This window comes from Serinus canaria, chromosome Z, assembly GCF_022539315.1.
Source record: "Serinus canaria isolate serCan28SL12 chromosome Z, serCan2020, whole genome shotgun sequence".
Lineage (NCBI taxonomy): Eukaryota > Metazoa > Chordata > Aves > Passeriformes > Fringillidae > Serinus > Serinus canaria.
Genome location: NC_066343.1, coordinates 8,303,001 through 8,328,393, shown reverse-complemented (window position 1 = coordinate 8,328,393; position 25,393 = coordinate 8,303,001). Strand labels below are relative to the sequence as shown.

Sequence of the window (25,393 nt, the reverse complement as noted above, 5' to 3'; positions counted from 1 at the left end):
TCCCAAGCAGGTATGTGGACACCGTCATGCTCCAGGTGTTCATGTGCCCCGAAACCCACAAGAGCCAGAGTCATCTTTACCCTAAATCCATAACTTGGGAATTTTGAGCTGCCTTCCCTGTAAAAGATCCTGCTGAATGGATACTGAAGCAATGGCACGAGGCCCCACTCCGAGATTCCAAAATATGGGAAAAACATTGCCTATTTCACAAATGGCCTTTTTTTTTTTTTTCCCTAGAGCTGCTAGAAATAGCCTTGACACACCTGGAAAGAAACTGGCCAGGTGATGAAGCATTCCAGAGGAGCACTGACCCCACGGCCTGTGGCTTTGTGTCACGGCCAGTGGAGCCAGCCCTGCGGCCATGTCACAGACACAGCTGCAAGGAAACCAGGGATTAACCTCCTCCCCAGAATGCTCCTAAACCCATCCCTTCCCTCAGCGCTCAACACCTAAAAAAATCTCTGGAAACCAAATGTCCCCTCTCTCTCTCTCTCTCAGGCTTAAATATTTTTTGCCAGGGTTATATTATTTTTTATTTTTCCTTTCTGGAAGTCACAGTGTAACCAGAGAGAAATTGACTTCCAGACATATAGCTTATATTTTCACTTCAGAAAAAAGGTAGCAGGCCACGAGGAATTTTAATCATGCACACAAAGAAACCTGAGCGCAACATTTAAACACAAAAGACGCACGTCCCTTCGTGTCCTTCGTACACGGTGCCAAATCAGCCAGTTCCTGGTTCACCTTCCTTCATGTAAGAGGATTAAAAGTAAGATTAACAAACTGTCAAAAAGTGTGTTAAATGGTAGCTTCTGCTAATTAAAGATTCAGCTGTCTGTAAAGCTCTGCTGGTGGCCATCTTGCTGTGTGAGGTTTCACACAGACCAGGCTGGTGAAGGCAGGGCACAGGGGACGGAGCCAGCGCGGCTGGCTGGAGCGGCACCAGGGCAGGAGGGCATCTTTAAAAATGAAACAAAACACTCCCTCCCAGTGACATTTATGTTTTAACACACACATCAGCCGCAACAAACAGCTCAGGGAAAACAAAAAACTTGCTCTGCCCATTTTAGGGACAGAATTTCTTTACTCAGTTGTTATTTACTGAAGAAGACTCTAACACTTGCACAGTTCATTCCTGTTTGACTGTGGTGCCCTGATCCTGGTGCTGGGCCGAACCGGCCACATCCCTTCCTGCATGGCACGAACCACTCTGACCATAAGATGTGGTGAGATCTGGAGCCGGCCCATTTCCATCTGACACCAAAACACGCCGAGCACCGCGCCCGTGGCTGGCTGCCCCAGCGGCGCTGCCACGCGCACCCTGGGGCCTCACGGCACAAGTGCAACCTCACACCCAGGGCAAAATATGGTCTCTGGGCACTGAAAAGAAATGAATTTCCTCTTTTTCTCCAGTGATGTCACCTGCTGGGTGGATGCTACCACTAGCAGCAGCTTCAGCAGGCCGCTGAGGCCACAAAGGCCCCGCAGGCCGTGGGACGCGGGTGAGGCCGCGGCCGCTGGGCAGCGCGGGCAGCCCGGCCCACGGCGCTCCCCGGCCGGCCAGCACGGAGCCCCGGGCTGCCCACAGCAGCAGCAGCAGCAGCAGCAGCAGCAGCAGAGGGGACAAGGGCTGTCCTTGCAGAGTGTGCCCTCCGGCGCTGCCCCTCCGCAGCCCGGGCCCACTGAGGACAGCAGCTGCCACAGGCCGCACGGCGAGGTGCGCAGGCAGCAGGTCACACTTGAAGGGAAATATTGCATTTTTAAAGAATCAACTGCACAACTGAAAAAAACAAAAGACAATCATTGGGTGCCTTCTCACAAGTTTTTCCAGTGATATTCTAGTGTGATTTAAGGTTTATCTTTTTTGTTGGTTAGACGGCTATAACCTGGCCTCCACTTAAAATGCATAATAAATATCACTACATTTATAGCTCAAATTTGAAGTGACGGGAGAAAGGGAATGAGAAAGAGCCAAGTGCTCTGAAGGTGAAATAACAGTGCAGTGTGCAGCCCTGTACCCACAGGGTGCACAGGGGATGATGTGACAGCATGTCTTGTGGAACATGGGCCGTGCCTCCCGGGGTTGGTGGAGTACCTGGAATTTAGGAAGCCACAGCTGGAAGCAAAGCTTCCTCATAAACCCAGAACAAAGAGCTCAACAAGGCCTCCAAATGCCTTGTGCCAAAAAAAAATTGCATGTATCATCACTGACACTCCAGCAAGCTATGATCAAAATTGTTTATCCTGACTCTGTCACAGAAGTCTTTGTCCTGTTATTTAATTGACAATAACCCTTTTGATAGACCTTAGTGGGTATGAACCAATTCACAAAATATACGAATAACACTTGAAATATATTTTGACAAATATAATTGCCCTTCTCTGATACAGGAGAAATACGGAGTGTAGTTGTGATGAAAATGATCTGTAGAAGTTTCAAATCACTGCCTTAAAGAAGTTATTAAAGAGTATTTTAAACCACAGTGGGAGCTGGATTTTTCTGCTGACTTTGATTGGCTTTTTTTTTTTCCGAGTAATTTTAGTTAAAAGAGTTGAAAGAATAAGTTCAAAGAAAGCACTTTCAGCCACTTATAAAGCTTTGATTATCACACAGCTCTTAGATTTAAGCTTCACTGCATGCCTTATGATAATCTTTCCTTCCATGAAAAGGCAAATTAAAATATTCCACTTACAATCCTTTTTTGCCATTTCTTCATAAGATTCCTTGCACTGGCAGTCTGTTTTGGCCGGAATAAGACGTTTCTGCCCATACAACAAATTATTTGCAATGTGCTCAAATTTGTCACCATGGCCAACGTCAACAAACGCCAGGACCGTGCCCAAGAGCAGAGTGGGTTTGTTATTGAGTCATTGTTCCGGCGGCCCTGCACGCCGTGCAGGGGCTCCGAGGAGTCAATAGATGGCAGTCCATCTCCTAGGAAAGTGACCCAAAATGAATGAAATAACCAACTGCCTCATAAAGGACAGGCGTGGAAGGCCGGGTGGTTCTTCACCAGCGTTCACAGAAATTCACCAAGAATACTTCACAGAAGGCAAAACACTCGGACAAACTCTGTGACAGCCCTCTGCGAACGGTGCCAAAATCTGGTGAATTATCACCAAACTGAGCGCCCCAGTTCCTCTGCACGTACGCAGACCTGCACACGTGGGACACTCGCCATCAAGTTACCAAAACCAGTTTAACTCCAGTGCTTGTGTCCCTGGCTGAAGGGCAGGAAAAGCTCTTTGGTGGCCCCCAACAGCTGGGCAGCCTCTGTGGGCCATGACAGCCACAACACCACTTTTCTGTTAAACGTGTGGTACTTGTCTTAATGCTGCTCTTCTTTTTGTACCAAAATATTTAATTTTCCTACAACAGGAAAAATGTACCATAATTTCTATGGTGAATACTACAGTGCTGATATGAGAGTAAAAAAACCTGGCTTTTTGTTACAATCCTACAGAGATATATATATATATATAGATATAGATATATATATATATATATATATATATAGATATAGATATAGATATAGATATAGATATATAGATATATAGATATATAGATCTATATACATAGAGAGAGAGAGAGAGAGAGAGAGATTTAAACATTAAATATCATTCTAATTCTAATTTAGAAGTTTTGTTTCTTGCCAGAACATTATTTCCTTCTGCTCTGCTTCGGGTGCAAAAGACAATATTTAAAGGGAATAATAAAACACAGATTGTAAACAATTCAGAAAATGCAGTTTCTTTTCATTTACTTATTGCAAATATCAGCCATGTCTTTTACCATGCAAAGTTTTAAATTCCAGGCTTATCCAACGGCTAATGTAACTTTGAGCCAAAGGTCCTCTTCACATGCAAGAAATGAAGGCGTGCAGAACATTTCCCACATGCCAGAAATGAGTATATTTTGCAGATAAACTGCAATCCACTGCAAAGTAAAAATCTTACTGGAAGTAAGAATCTATCGGAAGGTAGGGCCTGATGCAATACCAATTAATCTGTGATTGTGCCTATTTGACCACATTTCAAAATGTCCCTAAAATGCACCGTAAATTTCCAAAGGGGTACTTTTAAAAATATGCCCATATTTGTAACCACTACATTTTCTAACAAGGGCTTGTTTTGATACCTTTTCTGAGCTTTACTTTACATTAAGTGTAAACCCTGAATGCTTTCTACAAAATACACAGAAATAATTTCCTGCCTCAAAATACCTCAAATTTTGTCCTAGTATGGCACTTGGTCAAGTTTAAGCTACCCCCTGCTTTTTTTTTTACAGACATAAATATTTTATAAGTGTTGATGGCCACACACTTTTGGAGGAATTTTCAATTCAGGCAGGTAGGACTAAAATTAAATTACATCTTTTATCTCAGTAAGAACCCAGGATGTTACTGCACCAAATATTTTAATCTGTTTAATAAGTTCTAAGTGTTATAAACATTTCAAAAATTGTTTTTACATGCACCCTTAGGGATTATAATCAAAGACAGCATTTACCTTTTTCCTTCATCCATTTTAAAACCAAACCAAGTGAATGAACCATTTTTTTTGGCTTATAATGTTTATAAAAAATAAAAACCAAAACCAACCAAACCAACACAAAATCTTTAGCAAATCTGTTTAAAAGTAAATTCTCAGGAAGGGTGGAGGATTTCCAGGGCAGATCTTTGTGTTAGAATCATTATGCACAAAACACAAATGAGAGGTTTAAAGTGCAGATTTCTTCTATTCATTGAATTTTGAAGAAAAAAGCAGAAAAAAGAGCATTCCACTGCCATGCAGAGGTGGAGGCACAAATTATAAAGCACATCCCATCTACTGCTTCAGAGAAAAAACCCAAAGATCCAAAAAGAAAAGTAGTGGAGAAACTTTTCTACTTTGTTGAGAGCAGAGAACAGGGGTTAATTATCTGTAACAGTGAAATCCGTGTGAGGCCGATCTGGGGAGCAATGAAAAGTTCAGAGTAACAACAAACCCCTGATTTTTTAAGGTTGTTTTTAAGTTTGACAATTTTAGAAATTAATACATTTAAGAACCGTGACACCAATGCAAGAATTTGTTTTTACTGGGTAAATACTGTCCGAGGTTTCAATATTAACCAAATTTGTATGCATTTTGTTCTATTTTTATATCTACTTTACACACAAGGAAAAATCCTAAGAAATAAACTGGTACAGTTTCACAAAGTTTTATTCTCTTCTTTCAGGGATTAACGATCAACGAACGCAGGCCAAATAAGCAGTCACAGCTATATCCTGACTCATGATAAATTATCTGCAAAAGTTTAAGAGGTGTTTTTCCTCAAATTCATGTCTCCACTCTAACTGAGATTTATTTCACTCATCTAAGAAGAAAGCTTTGTCACACAGAGTGACTAATTACCAGCATCTGGGATATCTGAGATGGGATTACTGCTTCTGCTGTGCACCCCAACTTAAAATTTAACACTCTTTCCATGTGTAAATGTGGTCACTGAGAGAAGAGAGGCAAAGCACTAATTTAATTATTACAGTATTAAAATGAAAACAGAAGTTTTAAGGATGCTTAAAAAATAGTGACAGTGTTTCATCGCCTTCTTCAGTTCAAAAACTCTTGAGATGTTTATTATCTTCTCAGAGAAGATGCTTATCTATATTTTATGGTCAGCAGTTCACAGAGGAGTAAATAGGTTGGGTGTAGAAGAAAATAAAAAAGGTGTTTCTACTTACTGTTAGGTGATACTGCCTCCATATTTCTGGGCAAGCCTGGAAAATAAAAATATTGATCAGCTAGGAGCATGAAACAAGGTGCTTTACAGCCTGTTGGTTTTGGCATAACACAGTATCCACTGGTGTCGGTCACAGGAAAATAAGAAGCTTAACTGAAAGGGTCTGCATTTCAGCTTCAAAAACCCGGCTAGACAGTTTAATTGAATTTTACACTGGTTTAACACACTCCCTGCCATTGTCAGAAAGCCAGTAACAGTTTTCTCTCTGCCCTTTTTCTCCGAGGGGCAGAAGTTTGGGAGAGCAGTGTGTTCGTGACTGTAGGAAGCATTAATGCTGCAAAACAAACAGGGGTGGATTTAAATTCTACATTTTCTGACATTTTAAATTTACATAATGCTCTAGAAATTAAATCACAAGGTGCCTTCCTTTCTTGTACTAACAGAAATATTTTATCTTTTTTGTGCGTATCTCTTTCCTAATCAAAATATAATTGTTACATGTAATAATCCTCAGCAGCCTCATGTCAGATGAGTTGTAAACAAGAACCATAACAGATTGCTTTAATGTTGCTATTTTTACAATGACCTGCTCGCTTTTTTTTTACTTTTAATTTCTTTAAATTGCCAGACTTTTATACCAAGTCCTAAGTGCAGCCCTTGGAAAAAAAAAAAATTTCCGAGCAGGTTTTTGAGTCACAAAAGTGACACAATTGACCTGAGGGACACACGAGAGATAGTAAAAAGGAAAATGTGGATCTTTAACACAAAATCAGAATATGTTGGTGGTCATTAAAGCTCAGATCACTCTCTCAGAGGTTCTTAATGCTTTTACAAAATGCACAATATTTCTGACAGCCCCTGAGCCACAGACAGACACGGAAACTGTGGCACTTTTTGTCATTTTGGTACACAGCTACTGCAGCGGAGGACTTTCACTTCTCTTTAGAAATTTACCTTCTTATAAGAACAGCACAGTACTCATTTAACAATGAGCAACTTGGTTTGCCAACCTTCATTTTAAGAAAAGAGAAAGAAATGTAGTATTCCACGGCCTCTTCATAATATGCTGCAGCTGCAAATTCAAACACTGAAGCCTCATGACTACTTGCAAATGAGTACTATTAACACTTCTTTAGATTTCGAATAAATTTTTCACCCGTGCCAAAATTTTTGCCTTCTTTTACTTAGATGGAGTGTGTTAATTAAAAAAACACCACAACCAGTATCTCTCAAAATAAAATCCAAGTTTTTGCCAGTCACCCTGTGGCAAATCCAGTGTGTTTTTCCCAGATGTGATGGAAATGATATTATTTATTATTCATTCCACCAGTAACATAATTGTCTGCAGAAAAATCTACAGTCTGTTCTGTGTAATGGTTCAACATTTCTCCTCTTACTCAAATGCAGTGTGTAAATATTTGAGTTTTATATTAATATTTCTATAAAGAAATGTGTGAAGGACATCACATTCCTCACCGAGGATCTGTCAGATTGAACACCTTCAAGCTGTCTTTGAGCGAAAACAAAAGGATTTTCCTCCTTCCCTAACTTAGCCAGGGTTCAGAGAGCAACATATAAACACTCTGTAGCCTGTAAAAATATTGTACCAGAGCTCTTAGCATCTCCCTCAGAGCTGAGGAGGTTTCAGCTGTGCAGGACAGCTGTGCTGGTCCAGCTCAGGGGTAGCAGGCAGTTATTTATACATTAGTTCTGGATACTTTTCGATTACCACAGTGTGCCCGGGCTAATATGGTTGAACAATTGCAATCAGTGAGTTGTCCTATCCTGGCAAAATGCCACTCTGTGCTATGACCTTTACTCACACGACTGCTATTTAATCATCATCATCATCATCATCAAAATTACTTCATTTTGGAATAATTGTTTGGTTGGGTATTTTTTCTGCTCTGGACACAAAGACATCACTTTGAGCAAAAATCTGTAGCTCTGAGTGGGAACCACAGCTGGCAGAGCTCTTGTCAAAACGCTGGGAGAGGCACAGCCCCAGCCCCTTCGTGGTGCTGTCCAGAGGTAGGTTTTATCCTCAAGGACATAGTAAAGCTGAGGGAAAACCAGAAGAAGGAAAGGATGAATGTGGTGAGGGAAGGCTAAGCGTATTCCTTCATTCAGGCGCTGTCTTGGGGAAATACTTCTCAAGTGGGGTACAACAGCTTTTGTTATTGAGTCATTGGGGTCACTGTTAAACAACAGCTCTTTAGAGATGATGCTTTTAACCAGGAACCTCGTTACTTTGCATCCGCTCAGGGCTGGTGTCTGCATCTTATATTGTGGAATGACAAATAGTATGATTAACAGTTACTACCAAATACTGGATTCTCAAATGAGGCAGAGAGGTTTGCTATGGAAGACAGCATAGCCAGACAGAACTGCTGCCAAACCCACCATTTTCCTTATTTATTTAAAAGAACTTAACCATGAATGGCCCTCCTTTAGAGAAAAGCCCCTGTGGTACCCAGCTACTATAGCAGTGTGATGAACTACATTAAAATAAAATTGCATTTATTTCCTGCCCCAGTGGTCTGACCTTACTTGCATTTAGATGTACCAGCACAAAAGGTGCCCACTCCAGAGGGCAGAGCAACTGCCATGGCGTACGGCTAGGGCAGCGGGCCCACACCGGCCAACACCTTGGGCCATCGCTGTCCCCAGAGCTGCGCCACCGCTGTCCCCAAAGCCACTGCTGTCCCCAGAGCCACCCGTGTTCCCAGAGCCATGCCACCGCTGCCATGGCCCTGTGCAAGGGCGGCCACCGGTGCCTGAGGCTGACCCGCTGCACGGCGCCATAATGGGAGAGTCGAGACTGGGTGCTGCACGTTTTGACCCATATTGAATTTTATCAGGTGCTAATTATTGTTTTACCAGAACAACGGCTTAATGCATCTGTTGTTTAATTCCCACTTCCCTATTCTCCAATGTGAACATCAAAGAAAATAAAACACTCAATCTCAAACAGCCCCTGACAGCAGACCGGGACTCGAGAGCTCAATAGACGAGGCCCTTGCCACCAGTTCTCATATTTCCACAACAATGAGCAAACACAAAACCGGCACTAAGCGGCCTTTCCTGCTTTCCGCTCCCCTCGGCCGGGCGTCTGCCTCGCGCCGAGGGCCCTCGACGGCGGCGCGGCGGGGCGCGGGCGCGGGCGGCGGATTAGCCCCGCTAACATGCGAGCGCCGGCCAAAGGCGAGCAAAAACCCACTACTGTATTTGGCGTATGAATAACCAAAATGCACGCGCTGACAGGAGACCAGGACGGGCCCGCGGCTCCCCGGGAGAAAATGTAGCTGTGATGAGTGACAGGGCTTTCAGGAAATATGTTCACAATCACAGACAGTGAAGGCCATGACCTAGATCGTTTAAGAGCTTGTCTTGTCAAATTATCAAAAGCTTCTTCGTCTCTGAATAAAGAGTGACATAAGTGAGTGTCAGAAAGCTGCAGGCTGACAAGCCAAGCATACAATAACAGCATGCACGTCACATACTTGCCGAACACCGCCACGGCTAGCGGCAAATCTTAATGAGAGCGCGGCTGGCCCAGGAGACTTGGGTCCCTGCTGGCATAGCTACTCATCTCGCAAAAATCCTTCAGCTCCGAGTCAGTTATGGTCTGACACGACGACTACAATTACTAAACACAACTTTTTAACAGAATCCTCTGGTGCTTTGTCAAAGAGGCAGCGGCTGCTTGGAGCTGCCCCGCTGCAAGCCACCACAATAAAACAAAAGATTTGCCAAAACACACACTTTTCATCACCTCCGCATGGGAACTGCCGCGGAAAACACACAATGCTTCCCTTCAAAGGCACTCCTGCACGAGCAGATGTCGAGACCTCTCGCCACGCCGGCAGTGCAGACAGCCGCCGGTGCCGGGCGGGCAGGGCTGGGTGACTGCCGGTGTCACCCTGGCCTCGGGGGCACGGCCGTGTGCTCACCCTCGGGTGCATGTGGACAGCCAGAGGTGTGAAGAGTGGGGAAGGACACTGGGGAACTCAGGAGACGCAGCAAACGTCGTGCTCTCTGCCCAGGGAAAACGGGCCACATGGATGCCAGCTGCCCCCGTGGAATGATCCCAGCACCTCCAGCTCCACACCAGCCCAGCGCAGTGTGCCAGAAACAACAAAGGCTGAAGAAACCTGCCCGGAGAGGAGAGGCCAGTGGCGGCTTGCATGCCCAGAACGTTCTCAGAATATGCAGAGAAGATGCCAGTCGAAGCACCCAGCTGATTTACGGGAAGGAGTGCTGACAATACAGTATCTGGGCATTGGGATGGGGCCATCACACACAGCGTGGCTATAGGGCACCAAGCACCTGGGCACTGCTGTCTGCCAGCTCCTGGAGAGCCCATCCAGCTCACCAAGCATCTGCATACTGGTTTCCCCAGGTATACACGGAGACATTGCCCCTCTGCCTGCTTCCTGCAGATTTATAGAGCCCTTCTCCCACCCCTGCTGCTGGCAGGTGAGGCTGCAAGACAACCACAAGGCTCATCACATCCACCAAACTGCCACTGAATCAGTCAAAAGCAGCTCTATGACCCTCCCAAGGAAACCATGCGAGGCCAGGCTGCTTCCAGAACACCTCCAGCTAAGAGGACTCTGTATGTTCTCAGCACTGTCTCAGGAGAAGAGACTGATGTAGCAGATCATAAATGTATGATCTTAAAGTGGTTTAAGTAACTGCAAATGTTTCCTAGGCAAACTAGGTGAAGTACCATGAACTGCCTCACATTCACTTCTGGACCAAAGGGGAAGGTCTGACTGTCAGACTGTGCACAAGAGCCTGTTCTGCACCCTCTGTGTTACAGTAAAGGGGAGTAAACTTTCTGAGAAGGACAAATTACAACTTCCTTTGAGCATCCAAAACATTTCATAGCATACGTTTGATAACACGAAGATGGAGATTTTCTTTTTTAAACTGAGTCACATGGGAAAGACAAGGGGTGACAGCTCCAAGTTACTCCTGGGGAGATCTCAGGTGGATACAGGAGAAAACTTCTCACGATGAGAACAATCATCTCTTGAGGGAAGTGGTGGATTCCCCAGAGGTGGACACTCTTAGGACTTGGTTGGGCTGTTCTGTGTAAACCATGGTTTGCCAAGAAATGTTGGCAATGATGATCAGATGATGTTGTAGGATTCTGTGATCTCTCTCCCATGAACTAACTGCTCCCATTTCCTCTGGAGGCAGGGCAGATCTGCATCCCTCAGAAAGGAGGCTCCAGGTCTGCTGCTGCCTGCACAGAGTCCCCTTGGACTGCCTCTTCTCAACCTGGCTTCTATTGCCTTCGTCAGGTGTACAGGAAGAAATGATGACCCCTCACCACTGTCTCCCATGACAGATGATTCTGAGGCTCTTCACAGGTCCTTCCTTCTGTCACCTCCCTTGCAGGCTGAGGAGCTGTGGCCATGCTGAGGGATACAGAAGACAGGGACCAAAGCTATGCCCAGGTGCTCCTGCTTTCCTGATGATTCCTAACATTTCACCAGTTTGGTTTTCTTTTTTACAGCTTGTGAAGACTAAACTGATTTTGGTGGAATCATATCTCATAACTAGGATTGGAGTGCTGAACAGTAATATGCAGAACCTGTTATTCCATATACCAAGATGGGATTGTTTTACTTTACATTTATTGCCACTCAATGTCAATTGCCATCTTATTGTGTTCTCCCCCTGACTCTTACAGTTCTTGGGCAGCTCTGCACAGCTGGCTCACAGCACTGACTCTGTAAGTAATTCTGTCTTCTCAGCCACTCCTGTTGCTCCATTGTTGACCCTTTTCCATGTCACACTAGCATTTCCCACCTTTATCCTCCTACTCCATGTCTGTTTAGTTTGCCTGAAAGCTTTTGGTCAGGAATTTTGGTCAGGCCTTTTGGAATTTGTAGACATGTCAACTGGGTCATGCTTATGCACATCCTTGTCAACCTGCTCCTTTGAAGAAATCCAGAGATCCCTGAGAAGTGGGATTTCCTTTACAAAAGCAGCCTTGAGTCACCCCACATACAAGATGTTTATACACCCATTCCAACATGCCAGCACCATGGTTCCTGCCCCCTGGTTTGATGGCAGCTGGCAGTCTGGGACCCCAGCTCTCCCTGGGACATCCCCTGCATGCTGTCCTTGCATTAAAAACTCAGTTACACTCATGCACCAAGCACGAGGTGTCTGTGCCATCGCTGGCTGGGCCGTTTCACCCTCATGCTCCTCTGCAGCTTTTGGGCAGCTAGCCAGGTACTGGCTGTTACCTGGTTTTGGTAACGGGCTAGCACTCACAGATTCGTAGGAACACTCACTTTCTCTTCCATTTGACAACTTCTCTGGTGCTCCCCTCCACAAAGGAAGGTTCCAGTATGGGAACACCCCATATGAATATCCCAGATGCAAAACCACCTCAAGGCCATGAGCAGCAACCTTGTCCTGTTCAAGTGTTCCTGTTGTGTCTTGACAACCTGTTGGTTTCACAGGTTTTCTGCTCTGATCTCAGGAAAGATTTACTGTTGGTTTGGATTCCTCTGCCTCTGCTCGGCCATGCCATCTCTCCCTCTGAGAAATGGGCAGGTGAGCTCCTGCTCTGACGCCCCAGTATTCACCCAGGTGAATGACACAGGCAGCTTCACACCTCCCATGCAGGAGTGCACAAGAGCTGCCCAAAGTTTCAAAGAAAAATCTTTCTGATTAAAGGTGGACCCAAATGAGCAGAAAAAATGCATGCTGTGATGTTCCTGATAACCTGCACAGCTCAGGTAGGATTTCAATGCCCGTATGATAGAGCCCTCATGGTTCTTCAAAGAAAAGGACATCAGTTTATGAAACTGGTGTCATAAAATGTGGAAAAGAGAAAAGATGGCAAAGATGCTTCCTTACAGCTTGCAGTTTTGTCTCACTGCCTATCAGAATGAGGGTGCAGAAATGTACAATTCACATTCTTTAAAGGTATTGTGGGCACATTAGCTATAAGCAAAAGTGCATCTGGCACACATTCAAATGTTGTAAGAAATAGCAACTCCCAAATATGCCGGCTGACCTTTGCACACCTCATGTACTACTGTGACATGCTCTTTGACCAAACAGAAAAAATAAAGGCAGGAAGGAGACATTTAGAAAGAAATTCAAAAAATCCAGTGTTTACAGAATCCCACAGGTGTATTTGAAAATCAAACATATAGGCCATATCTATAGTTAGAAACTGAAGTGTGAATGTACGCTGAAATTATCAAATTTGCCTTTTATGCTTGTTTCTGTTTAATTCAAGAGGAAAAAATATCATGAAAGCTTGACTGCTTCATATAGGACTGGATTTTGGGGATGTATAAGACCATAATAGCGTAATATAAGGTGAAAGAAAGAGACACCTATGCTTGTTCTCCCTTTAACTTTCCTCTATGTTTTACTTCAGTAGTTCTTGTCAAACGCAAAGCCTTCAAACTACTTCTCTCTAATAATATTTTCACTGATTAGTATCTGATCATAGTGAAAGAACCATAGATCTGGAACTCCTGATGCATCAGAGTTACTCTTTACTCCTTCCAGGTATGCTGGCAGCACTGCGTCTCCTGATTTCAACCTCCCTACCCCTTTCCTTCCCCAGGAAAAAGGACCTTTGTGTCCACCACTGCTGAACTGACCAAACTAAAGACCAGGTGTTGACAATGCTGTTGTTTGTTTTCTTTGGACCATTTTCCACAAAAACTCTGACAGTGTAAAGCAATGACTAAACACAACACTTTCATTTGCTTCTACAAATAGGCACTGTGTAAAATCAAAGTATCACGAAGAGATTGTAGCCATTGTAAATTCAGTTTCTGACAGACACACACCAAACCAGGCCCTGTCTCTGTGCCAAGGGCCATACTCACATCAGCATAGTGGCCCTTCATGTCACAGCGGTTGCAGTGTTTGTTCCAGTAGGCTCTCTCCAGGCATTCCCTGAAATAGTGCCCGGGCAAGCAGCAGTTCAGGCAGAAACGTGCTGGGCAGCTGTGCTGCAGATGGTCTCTTCCTGCACACAGACAGCACGGGGGAACTTTCTGCGGAGAAACAAAAGTAGAAGCATGTAAAGTGAGAGTGTTCCAGTCCTGCAGCCCCTGCAGGAGCTGTGCTGGGGGGAGCTGGGGGGCACTCGCTGCCATCCGGACTCAGCAGCACAGCCTCACACAATTCAGCTCGGGGAGTGACAAATGTAACACACAGCCAGCTATTCTGAGCCCAAACCTGTACCTCTGTGAAGCCATTTTTCCCAGGGAGTGAGTGTTTCCCCCTGAGGGTCATGTGGGATGTGGTCATTCTGAGTGCCCTCGTGGGTAACAGCCCCAAGGACCGAGGGTTTCACAGATTCTGTTGTGGGGTTTGCTAAATCCAGGCTGTCATGCAATGGCTCCCACTTCTTGACAGTGTACTGACTGACTTTCAAACCCCTAACCACGGGACAGACTTTTGGAATATATGGCATCTATCTGAGCTTCCTAAAGTTAGCTCCAGTTTTGTCTTGTCCATGGTTTTTAATACCGTTCATATCATGGCTCATTATACTTCCCGCTTTCATTTATTTACTAAGGCTGTAATTCTGATTCAATAGCATCTCCTTGCTCAAAGTACAATTAAGAAATATTTTACACTTGCCAACTGCTTGACCACATGAAGAAAAAGGATGTTTCTGTATGGCATTTTTTTTTTTTTTTCCCCAGTATAAAGCCACATGGTTTAGTGGAAGTTGTTGCTGCCCAAGGCAGGGGGTGGAAAATCTTTAAGGTCCCTTCCAACACAAACCATTTAATATGATTCTATATGATCTAATTCTGCACATTTTTATTTTATGAAAACAATCAAAGCAATGACATTGCTAAACAGAGGGATACTTTCACACAGTAAACTGACTTTGTGCAAGCCATCCTGCAACTCAGAGCACTGCTTCAAAGAAAGGATAAACCACTGAAACAACGCTTCTAACAGCAAGCACAAAGGTAGATTAGGAAAACTGCTGAATGTTCAAGTGATTTAAGCATTGCATTTACCTTTGGAGTGGGACAGTTCTTGGACAAATGTCCTGGTCTGTGGCAGTTCCTACAAGTAACATTTTTGTCAGCTCTGTAGTACCGCATGCTGCTGTGCCTCACGCCCGCGTAGTTGGAGATCTGTGCCTGGTGAAACAGAGAGAAATGCACTTACCACTTGAGATTCTTTGCTTTGGGAACTGGGAAGTATAAAGGTCACTGCTGGCAGTGATCCAGCAGAAATCTGATGTTTCCCATGCACAATTTACACACCCAGGTTTGGAATGGGTAATTCTGCTACAGAGAAACCTGCATTGTCTGGAAGGAAAGCTCTCATTCGAAGTTCTGCCTCAGGACATTCTTTTTTGCTATTTAAAACTGCAGTTGTGAAGCTTTCCCTCAATTAGCCGAGATTTACTCGCTGTGCTGTGTCTCAACAAGCTGGAATTTTCTCCAGAACACAAATAAAATGAACATCAATTGCAAATGCAAGTTACATATTCCCTTGCACACATTAAGGCAAAGTGCTTGGACAAAGTACAATGCTATACAAGTCTGGATGAAATCTGCAATTTGCAATTGTAAAGAAAGACTTTAAAAGGAAAAAAAAAAAAAAAGAAAAAGAAAAAAAAGAGAAGCTGGAAACAACTGTCTCTCTCCCAGTGACCTCACACATACTTTCTGTGTAGGCAGCCAGAACTGAAAATCCTATCTACAACTGTCATTGCCTAGTAAACATTGCAAGTTTAAAAAAAATACATGAAATTTTGGATGAGTGAACAGGAGAGGTATAAAAATACCATTTCTCCTAAGGGAGAGAATTTGTGAATGTCACTCAATTGCATCAGCTGTACTGGACACTGGAAGGAAAAAGGGAAGGAGCTGGACAGAGCAGCTGAAGCTCACTCCTGCTGGATGCTGCAGCAGCTCGCCTGGGAACTCCGGGCTGCGGTGTCCCCACGCTGCCCCTGACAAGCCCAGGCAGGCTCCACACTCTGCTGGCTCCCACTGCTGCCTGGAGGGGGACCAGGCTGCCCTCACACAGCTCTGGGGCTCCAGAGACACCAGGAAGGAAGAGCTGATGTCACCTTGCACAGTCTGTGGAAGCACTCCAGCTCTTCACACCCCTGTCCCTTCCTGCCTCTGTGCCAGCCCCAACTCAAGAACTCCTTTCTCCTGTGAGAGGACACTGTTAATTGTCCCACAAAAACACCACAGAGAGGTTTTTCAATCCCATTTACTTTATTCTTCTTGTTAATTAACAACAAAATAAAGAATTATAGGAAAACCTGGTTGTATTTACCTCTAAGTCTTTATGAGAGATGGACCAGTTCACATCAATTTTTCCTGAAAAACAAAATAAAATTAATTATATTTATTTTATATGAATAATTTTCTACAATGTATCCAACATGATGATTACTGCAGTTATTGGACTTGCTAACAGGTTTTGACGTACTAAAGCAGACAAATTATTTCCATCTTTGGTAAAGGAAAGCTACTGACCCACTGGGCACCAAATCTGCCTCACTTGAGCATCAGCACAGGCGTGGCTATTGAGAGAAGTTTTTCTGTCACCATCCTCTTGTCCTGAGCCCTGGGGTTTAAATTCAGGTGGGGATTTAATTCTTCCAGAGGCATGGGCTCCTTAGATCCTGATTGCAGCCCTTGGAGCTGTCCCTGCCTGCATTCCTGGGGATGCCCAGCTCCCCGAGGCTGCAAGCGTGGGAGCACACAGAACAAGAAGTTTCTGCAGAGCATACACCTTTCCTCCGTACCAGTTCAGCAGCCCTGCATCCTGACTGCTGCATGCCAACACGGCTGAGCACAACCTCAGACACCCAGACTGTAAGCTGAGCAAATCTATTTCAAACAGCATTTGGTAATGTGCAATAAATCAGGAGGACACACTGAATTATCGACTGTCACGCCATCACCTTCTCACATGCAGCCTTTGGGCTGGCAGGAGGGAAAAGAAACAAACCAGGAAAGGAATGGAAGGGCAGAAAGCTAAAGGAGCAGGGATGCAGCCAGAAATCCTGCATGTGCACACAGCTCAGCGCTCGGGCTGCACACACAGCTGTGCTCCCACAGCAGCTCCTCACCACTGCAGGGAGATCCACCCCAGCACAGGGCTCACCTCTCTGGACTTTACAGCAAGCACTACAACCTGTGTGCACATTAATCCTGCATGTTTGCACACTTTTAAATGCAGACTGTCCCATCCTGATCCTGCATCTCCATCTGAGGCATCCGCGTCACTAACAAAAATCACAGCACCATCACCATTTACCAACAGCAAACATGTCTCCAATTTTGATTGTACTATGCATTTCCATTAGAAGGTGGATGACTGCAAATTAAAACTGTATCATCTTCCATTTTATGTCTTCCCCTTCATTTACTGAAGAAGTCAGTAATTTTGGCTGAGGTGTGTGATGTAGTGTGGGGATACAAGGTGTGTCCCTCAGGAGCTCTGGGGCACAGCCCCTGGTTACTGCTGCTCTTCATCCAACAGTCAGAGCCCACAGCACACGTTCGCACCTCAGCAACACCCTCAGGTATTTCTATTTTCAACACTGGCTCGTGCTGCCACCACGAGCAGCATTGAAAATGCACGAGCTGGGCAGTTACTGAAGTGCTGTGAATGAGGGGTGACCCTGAGTGAGTGCCAGTGCCAGGCCTGCAGCCGCACCGGCAGGGTCAGCCCAGCGCCGCTCGGGTCACGGGCTGGCACAGACGCGTCCCTGCCCCAGCCCGGGGCACACTCCAGGGAAAATCAAACCTTCTGAGGCCTGATCAAAAAAAGGAAAGAAACACTGTCATATTTGAGTGCATTATTTATGGCTTAAATGCCTGTTAAGGAAATTAATTCATAAAGAGAAAGGTATTTGTAATTCAAAGTTCTGCCTTGGCAGTCAGCACTGCAAGTGCCGTGTTGCACAGAAATGCACATGCAGAATGGTCACAGATCAAAATTACCAGCGAATTAACTCCTGTTAATCACTAGGCATGTCCTTCCTGAGGGCAAACCAACCAAGTTTCTCTTCTTCACTGTCAAAATCCCCAGCTTCACAAGGGAAAACCACGATACAATGATTCAAATACTCCTAATACAAGAAGCTAAAACTGCTCCACTCAGAAAATAAATATAAGAGCTTTAATGCTGAATAAAATATTACAAGAAAATCTCCCTTTACTAAATCTGTTTGGTGATATAAAAGTTAATTCTAATTCACAAGAGATTGCATAAGGCTTTGTTTTCACACACAATAAGTTCTTCAGACTGAAACACCTAGGGAGAGTTTTGCTTCTGCAACCAAGTAGAAATCCGGCTGTAGAGACACACAGAAAAATCTGCAACAATATTTCTCGCTGACCACAGTGTTCTGTCTGGCTCTAGATCACGAAATAAATCACAAAATTCTTCTCAGATTGACAGATCCTTCCCCTTCCTTCTGATTTTGTTGGCTCATCAGGGTGAATTGACGCTCCTGCAGGCAATCCCAGCGCCCTGTGGGTGGTTCCCGGCCACTCCCGCACCGTCCTGGCTGCTCCCCTGGCTTGCCCAGCCCCACCTCGGGGTGCTGGGGTTCCCTGACGCCACGCTCTCTGCAGCCTGCAGCCCTCGTCACCTCTTTTGTCACCCAGGTGGGAGCAGCCTCCCCATGGCTTTGCCCGGGGCAGGTGGGCAGCTGGCACCCAAAATCCACCCAGAATGGCTCGGGGACCACAGCTGGTTCACCAGCCCCTCGGGTTGCCCGAGGATGATCTCTCCCACCCTGCAGACCACGACCTGGGGCAGAGAGGGCAGTTCTGGGCAGGCACACCCTGCGTGCTGGGAGCTCCATCGCTCACACAGCCCGCACCACACCTGCACCTGGGGTCCTCCAGGGCCACTGCCAGCACCACGTCTGAGCACTCTGTGCTTTCTTCAGGTGGGCATGGATGTCTGCCTGAAGGAAGGGCTGTGATTGCATTGTTTCTGCATTTGCTTTAGTTTTATTTTTACTCTGCAGAATACAGCAGTTCAAAGACAGATTCAAGATTTCCTCCTTTTTCTGTGGAGAAGCTGCACATATGAAACTTACTTAAAGCTTTCTGTAAGTTAAATTAAACCAAGAACATCTTTGATATATTTGTGCTTGTAATCTTCCTCCTCTTCATTTGTGAAATGCTATCTCCTTTATAAGATTATATTAATTTCTACGTTAAGTTTAATATTAAGATTAAGATGAATTCCTGTAATATGATTACATATATTTCTGTACTAAGCAATTAATACAGCCTTTACTGTATAAACTTCTTGTATTTATACTTTAGAAAATGGTGTTGTCAAACTGCAGATCAGGGAAGACGAGGATGTAAAATATACACCATTTATATGAAAATGGAAGCCCTGCACAAGGTTCTCCCTTTATCAAGTACCACATTTTGGCTGTCCTCTGCCCCCGCACAATGGGGTGAATGGCGAGCAACAGCTTTGCTTTTATTTAAAGAAAAATTTTGAAAGATCATTGAGATTCACATGTATCCTTCCACCAGCATGAAAATGTAAATGTCTGAGCAGCGCTCGGGGTGAAGCCAGATTTAGGACCACTGTTCAATGTGCATTCAAACCTCCCCTCTTTCATCCCAGACAGGGAGAGGAGGGGAGGAGGGAGAAGGAGGACCAGCAGTCAAAACCTGAAATTGCCCGGGGGAACAATCTGCTTCCACGGAACAAAACACTGACTCAGAAGAAACAATGAAGGGTTCACAAAATTTCCTTATCTGCCGTGGTGCTCCAGCAGGGACCCGGCAGCTGATCAGGCTGCCCCGGCCAGGCGGGGCAGCGCTGCTGGGCACGGCTGTGACCCCCAAAAGCACACTCCTGTTCCACTCAGCAGGGCTGGGACAAAACCCACCCTTGCACCGGCTCTGCCTGCCCCGCGAGGGTTTGTGTCATCACCTTCCTCAGCAACAGAGAAGCTGCAGAGGTGGACATCCAACTCTGAAAATAAAGCACTACGTTTCCCAAAAGAAGAAGGCAAGTGGTTATGGCCCCCTTCCTTTTAATTGGAAAATGCATGACGAGATGTATTTTATTTATTTTATGTTGTGATCAGCCCCGTAACACAGGACACTTCAAGCTGTGGCACAATGATACATGGGCCTGAAGGGCAAATACATTTCAAAGCTGGGCTTTAAAAATTGGATTTTGACTGCTAATTAATGTAGCATATTACAGAATAGAGAACTCTAATTATATTCCACTGTAAGATCTCTGTAGCAAGGACTGTTTCAGAATATCTCTGAACAATATTTACCATACCACGAGACAGCTTCTGCTGCTAGTGGAAGAGCATTTTAAAATTATAAGCTTTAAAACCCCTAAAAATCACTGCATCTGTAAGAATTTTGCAACGTGACATATTACATACATGTGAAAATTCCTGATTATGTGTGACCCGAAGTGATTCAAGTGCTGGAGCACTGGAGCTGGCCACGATGAGTTTCACATTTCCTGTGCCCAAGGATCCCCTCTCCCCAAAGGAGAAGGAAGGGCAGAGTGCCAGGGCACAGCCAGGCATGTCTGGAGCAGCCCCCGAGGTGCCCGTGCCACCCCAGCTGCTGTGAGGCACAGAAGGTGGGTGTGTGTGTGCGGGGCACACCTGGTGACACACCTGCACCTGGGCACAGGCGCTCCGGGCGCCATAAACGGGTCTGTGTGTCCGCAGGGCAATGTCCGTGTGTCCGTGTGTCTGTGTGTCTGCAGGGGGCTGTCTGTGTGTCTGTGTGTCTGCAGGGCGCTGTCCGTGGCTCTGGCCATGTCTGTGTGTCTGCAGGGGGCTGTCCGTGGCTCTGGCCATGTCTGTGTGTCTGCAGGGGGCTGTCCGTGGCTCTGGCCATGTCTGTGTGTCTGCCCAGGTGTGCAGCACGCCCCCAGCCCAGCTCCCTGCACACCTGCCCAGGACAAGAGGCTGTTCCTGCTCGCGCTGGCTCTGGCTCCCGGCGCAGCAGCTCCAGGTCCATCCCAGCAGGGACCCCTCCCCCAGGGGGTGCTCGGTGGGCAGGGGGCTGCAGCCCCTCCTGCACACCCCAGCTGCTTGCACAGCCCCTTGGAGGGGAACAGCATCAACCCTGGTGTGCTTTTCTTGGGCATTTCTCGGGATTTCTCAACTTCTCCTTGATAACAAAGAGATGGTTTACTTACAAACAAAACACCTGCTGCTTCATGGAATACCTGTCAATATCTCTTTAAGACAGCATTAAAAGAGATCCAAATCTCCCTCAGGGAAATCAGGCGATGGAACTGTTGACAGAAGTTCAATTTGAGACATTTTCTCCTGGCAAACGGAGGCTCTCCTGCCTTTCCCCTTCATACCTAAAGTTATTTATGTGCCAGTAATGTGCACATGTTCTGGCAGTAGGGAAATCCCTGCAATGCTTTATTTTTAGCAACATTTATCTGCCATTTTTGAAAAGCATCACAAAATCCAACTAACAATACTCAACCCACTTTGAAATTAATTAAAATGTAAGCAGTTGACTGAAGCGGAGGCAGAGTTGGCCAAAAGCAAACCGGAGCTCAAACAGGAAAAGAGACTCAAACACTTCTGAGCAGCCCTGCAAAAGTGGGGAACCCCCCCAAGGAGCTGTAAAAGTTACTTTAAACAAACTTCAGCAGCCCACGGGGGAAGAGTTACCCATCCTACCCTGCCGGAGAGGAAAGGGCTGGCAGCTGGGGCAGGGCTGGTGCTCCATCCCCAGCAGCTGCTGGGGGCCGGGGTGGCCGCTGCAGGGACACCACAGAGCACAGCACAGAGGAGGTCAGAGCACCCAGGCAGGCAGAGATGTCCTTCTGGTGTTCAGGCAGACACTAATAACTACAGAAACCACTGCAGGGCTGGTGCATCCTGCTGCAGGCTGCAGACACCACGTTCTGGCCCTGCTCCCCATTTCTGTGTCAAACAGCCTCTCCAACGACCCCTCCTGCACGCCCTCCACACGTGTGCCCTCCTGTGTCTCCCCCAGATCCACATATTCAGCAGCTCTCTGAGGGTAAAGGCCTCCGGTACCAAGTGGGAATAAAAATGTGCAGCGAACAAAGCAAAGGACAATTCTGTAAATCATATTTTTGTGCAATATTTGTACCACCAAACTGCTGAAACGCAGGGCCACATGCTAAACATGAACACGTAGGGTGCCCTTTCCATTCTGTAAGGATGCATAATTTCCTGTCTGTTTTCTGTCTGTGCTGTAACACTGCTTCCTTCAGCACTGGCCAATGCTGGCCACGTTAATTCACAAAACTCAGCGGCTCATGATTTTCAAAGCTTAGCGCAACATTTGCAGAACAAAGTAGGTTTTTCTCTCTTTTTGGTGGGTACAAGTATGGGGACCACAGGAACAGTTAAATTCATGGCATGGTTGGTCTACCACACAGTCGGGGGAATTCTTTAAATAGAGCCTGTCACTCTCTTTGCCCATCAATGGGATTTCCTTCTCAAACTGCTGATTCGTTCAGGTACACAACAGAGGAAATTTCAGTTAACCTTTGTTTCACCCCGGGGAAAAATCTGTCTGAAAAGTATAAAGTGAATAGATTAAAAAAAAAAAAAAAAAAGAAAAAAAGAAAGAAAAGCTGCAGGGTTATTCTTCCTAGTGTTCACAGCAGTCAAAGTTAAACAGAGAAAAGGAGGCAAACATGAACATTTTATTCCCACCAGAGAATAAGGTATAATATATGATTTAGAAATCCCATTGTCTATACTGTGATTTCTAATTTAGAGAAGGAAAGGCTGAACACAAATCTATTGTTCTCATTGGGTGCATCAAGATTTCACTTTTTGACTATTTTCTATATGACTGAAAAGTGAATAATACTTTACTTTGTAGAGAAACCCTTTTTAGCTATTTGATTGAGTTGTCTGAAATAACCTTTAGATTCCAGCAATCCTCGATGAAGAGAAAATAATAATACTAACTCAGAATTACCTGTGAGAAAACGAAACAGGGATAAAACCAAAAGTACAGTAAAAAAATGAAAGGAATTTCAGAGTATGTTACTGCCAAAAAAGGTCTTAGAGTGGCCTAAGTTATCGCAGTCCTGTAGGAGGAGAATAATGAATAATGCTGACATATATATTGCCTAAACTATCCTGAATTCCCTTATATATATTAACCCTTAAATCCCTCGATTCACCATTTTGAGATGCAATTACAATTTCCAAGCAGTAATAATGATTTGTGTTCTCTAGTGTCAAGGTGTCTGCAGCCCTGGCTGTGCTAACAGCCCGAGTGACTGCAGACCTGTGCCCAGCGAGCCCCTGCAGGACGGGCAGACGGACAGACGGACGGACGGACAGGGGTCGCGGGGGCACTGCAGGGCCGTGGGGTCTGTGGGGCCTGAGCTGCAGTGTCACAGGTGTTCTGAGCAGCCCTGTGGCAGCAGCAGGCTGCCAGGAGCCCGCTCGGTGTGGCCGCGCTGCTCCTGTGCCGGGGTACCTGTTACTGATTCCCGACTCCTGGGACTCAGGCTGGGCCCTCCCAGGGGGCTCCCCTGCCTGGGACCCTCCTGGAGGGGTTCTGTGTCAGGAGAGACACACTGGATCTTTTCGGTCTTCAGGTTCTTGTTTATTGTTATCTGATCTGGAGTCTTGCACGCTGCCCACACCAGGCTCAGTGCACTGGAAAAGCACCACAAAATGCCCAACAATCCCTTGGTACAAGGGCTTTTACAGCTAAACTGTCCCATTAAGGGCTGACACCTGGATTATTGCCCTTTTAGCCCAATAACTGATCCCACAGAGCCCCAGTGCAGACTTTTCTGCCCAATTACAAAACTCCACCCAAACCCAAGGAGGAAGAAGAAGAAGGTGAAGAAGAAGCCCAGGATGACACCCTGTGCCTTCCACCTTGCTTCCATCCCCAGCACACTAAAAACCCCAAACCCTCAATTTCTCACCCAGTGACACACCCACACTGCTCTCTACAATCTGTTTCACACTTTTGTGGGTTCCAGTCCATCTGTAAGTCTGGGAAACGTTCTCCATGGATGAGGGTCAGAGTCAGAGCTGCCCTGGGGTCAGGGCACCCAGAGCAGACACAGAAATATTCCCTGGGTGCCCTGGGCTTGCACACTCCTGTGCTCAGCAGAGGCTCTGTCAGGGTGCACGCCCTCCTGGGGGCCAGGGGAGCCCCTGCACAGGGCAGAGTGTGCCATGCCAGCTGCTGCAGCCCCAGCCCAGCGGGGCACAGCGCTGCTGCGCCCAGTGCAGTGCTGCAGGGCATGCAGGGGGCACAGCGCTGCTGCGCCGAGTGCAGCGCTGCAGGGCATGCAGGGGGGCACAGTGCTGCTGCACCGAGTGCAGCCTGCAGGGCATGCAGGGGGGCCTGCTGAGCCCGGGGAACAGCAGAACAGCACCCTGAGCCTGGGGAACCCCCTCGCTGCACTCCTACCCTCTACAGAGGATCAACAGTTGTGGCTCCTTGGCCAGCATATTGCACCTTTTTTCACCAATACAAAATGTATTAAATATAAATATAAATAATATAAAATATATATAAATAAAAAAGAGACAACAAAGTCCCTAGAACCTTGCTCTTGTGGGTGTCTGACGTGCCAAAGGCCCTGTGGCTAAAAGAAGCCGTGTAAGGTATGTGCCAACAATGTGACACGTCTCCCTGCAATGAAATCCAGATTTAAAGCTTCTTGGAAATTAATTGCTTCTTGGAAATTCAATGCTTCAGTTGAATCACCAACCTAAAACCATTCACCAGTAGCTGCATCCTGGAGAAACAGCACGGCTCTCCTGATGCTGCCATAAACAATAAAATAGGGAAATAATCCCTGAGTTGGAATTATATTGATGTAGATGAATATCTGAAATTCATCAAGCTTAATTTGGGATCCTAACTTTTTCTCTGAAATTCCCAAAATCTTTAACCCAGGAAGAAATAAATCACATTTTAATGCAGGCTGAGTGCCAGTCTCTGGGTATGGGCCAGAATGTTGGTTCAGCTTTCTTTCGTGCTGATAAACGGCCCATTGGGCAAAGGCAAACTAAATCACCCAGCTCTGGTGATTCCTCCCCACTCTCAGGCTCAGACCAGGCTCCCACAGGCAGCTCTTGGAACACAAGGACCACCACAGCATGCCTGGGAGGAGACTGACCCAAAACAGCCCTGAAGGTGGCAGGTCTCAGCACGTCCATCTTTTCCTGGGAGCACTGGAATGAGCTCCAGACAAAAGGGCTCCCAAAGAGCCTGGTCAGGGTCAGGATGTGGGAAAGTGCATTACTCTGAGAGCAGAACTGCAGTTTGGAGACACAGAGCGCGTGAAGTTCCTAGTTTTCCATTTTGATCCTCCTGATAATGACAGCAATAGGAATGATAAGCAGGAGGTTCCTCAGAAATATTCCTACTGAACAGAATACTTCTCCAATTCGAGTAACAGAAATCAACACCACTTCACAGGTTTGCTGTCCATCTGTCTGAGGAAATCTCCCCATCTGCCAGGCACCCTGGGTGCCCACACATTAGGGCTTCTCCAAATTGGTGTTTCCAAGGAAAGCGAGGAGTGATGCAGTGACACAGCTCTCCTGGCAGCTCTCTCTGGAAACAAGACACTGGTGCACCTGGGGATGTGCAGAGCACAGCTGCTCTGGAGGAGAAGGCT

General features: G+C 46.0%; 1 protein-coding gene across 1 annotated transcript in view; it reads right to left on the bottom strand.

Annotated features, from left to right (window-relative positions):
* Positions 1–25,393, bottom strand: part of ZCCHC7 (zinc finger CCHC-type containing 7) — an 88,286-nt gene that overhangs the window by 15,122 nt on the left and 47,771 nt on the right. Inside the window, exons 5-8 of the mRNA XM_050987457.1 lie at positions 16,034–16,077; positions 14,752–14,877; positions 13,597–13,767; positions 5,721–5,756 (exon numbers count right to left, since the gene is read on the bottom strand). Coding sequence (XP_050843414.1) covers positions 5,721–5,756; positions 13,597–13,767; positions 14,752–14,877; positions 16,034–16,077 — 377 coding nt within the window. The remainder of the gene's footprint in view (positions 1–5,720; positions 5,757–13,596; positions 13,768–14,751; positions 14,878–16,033; positions 16,078–25,393) is intronic.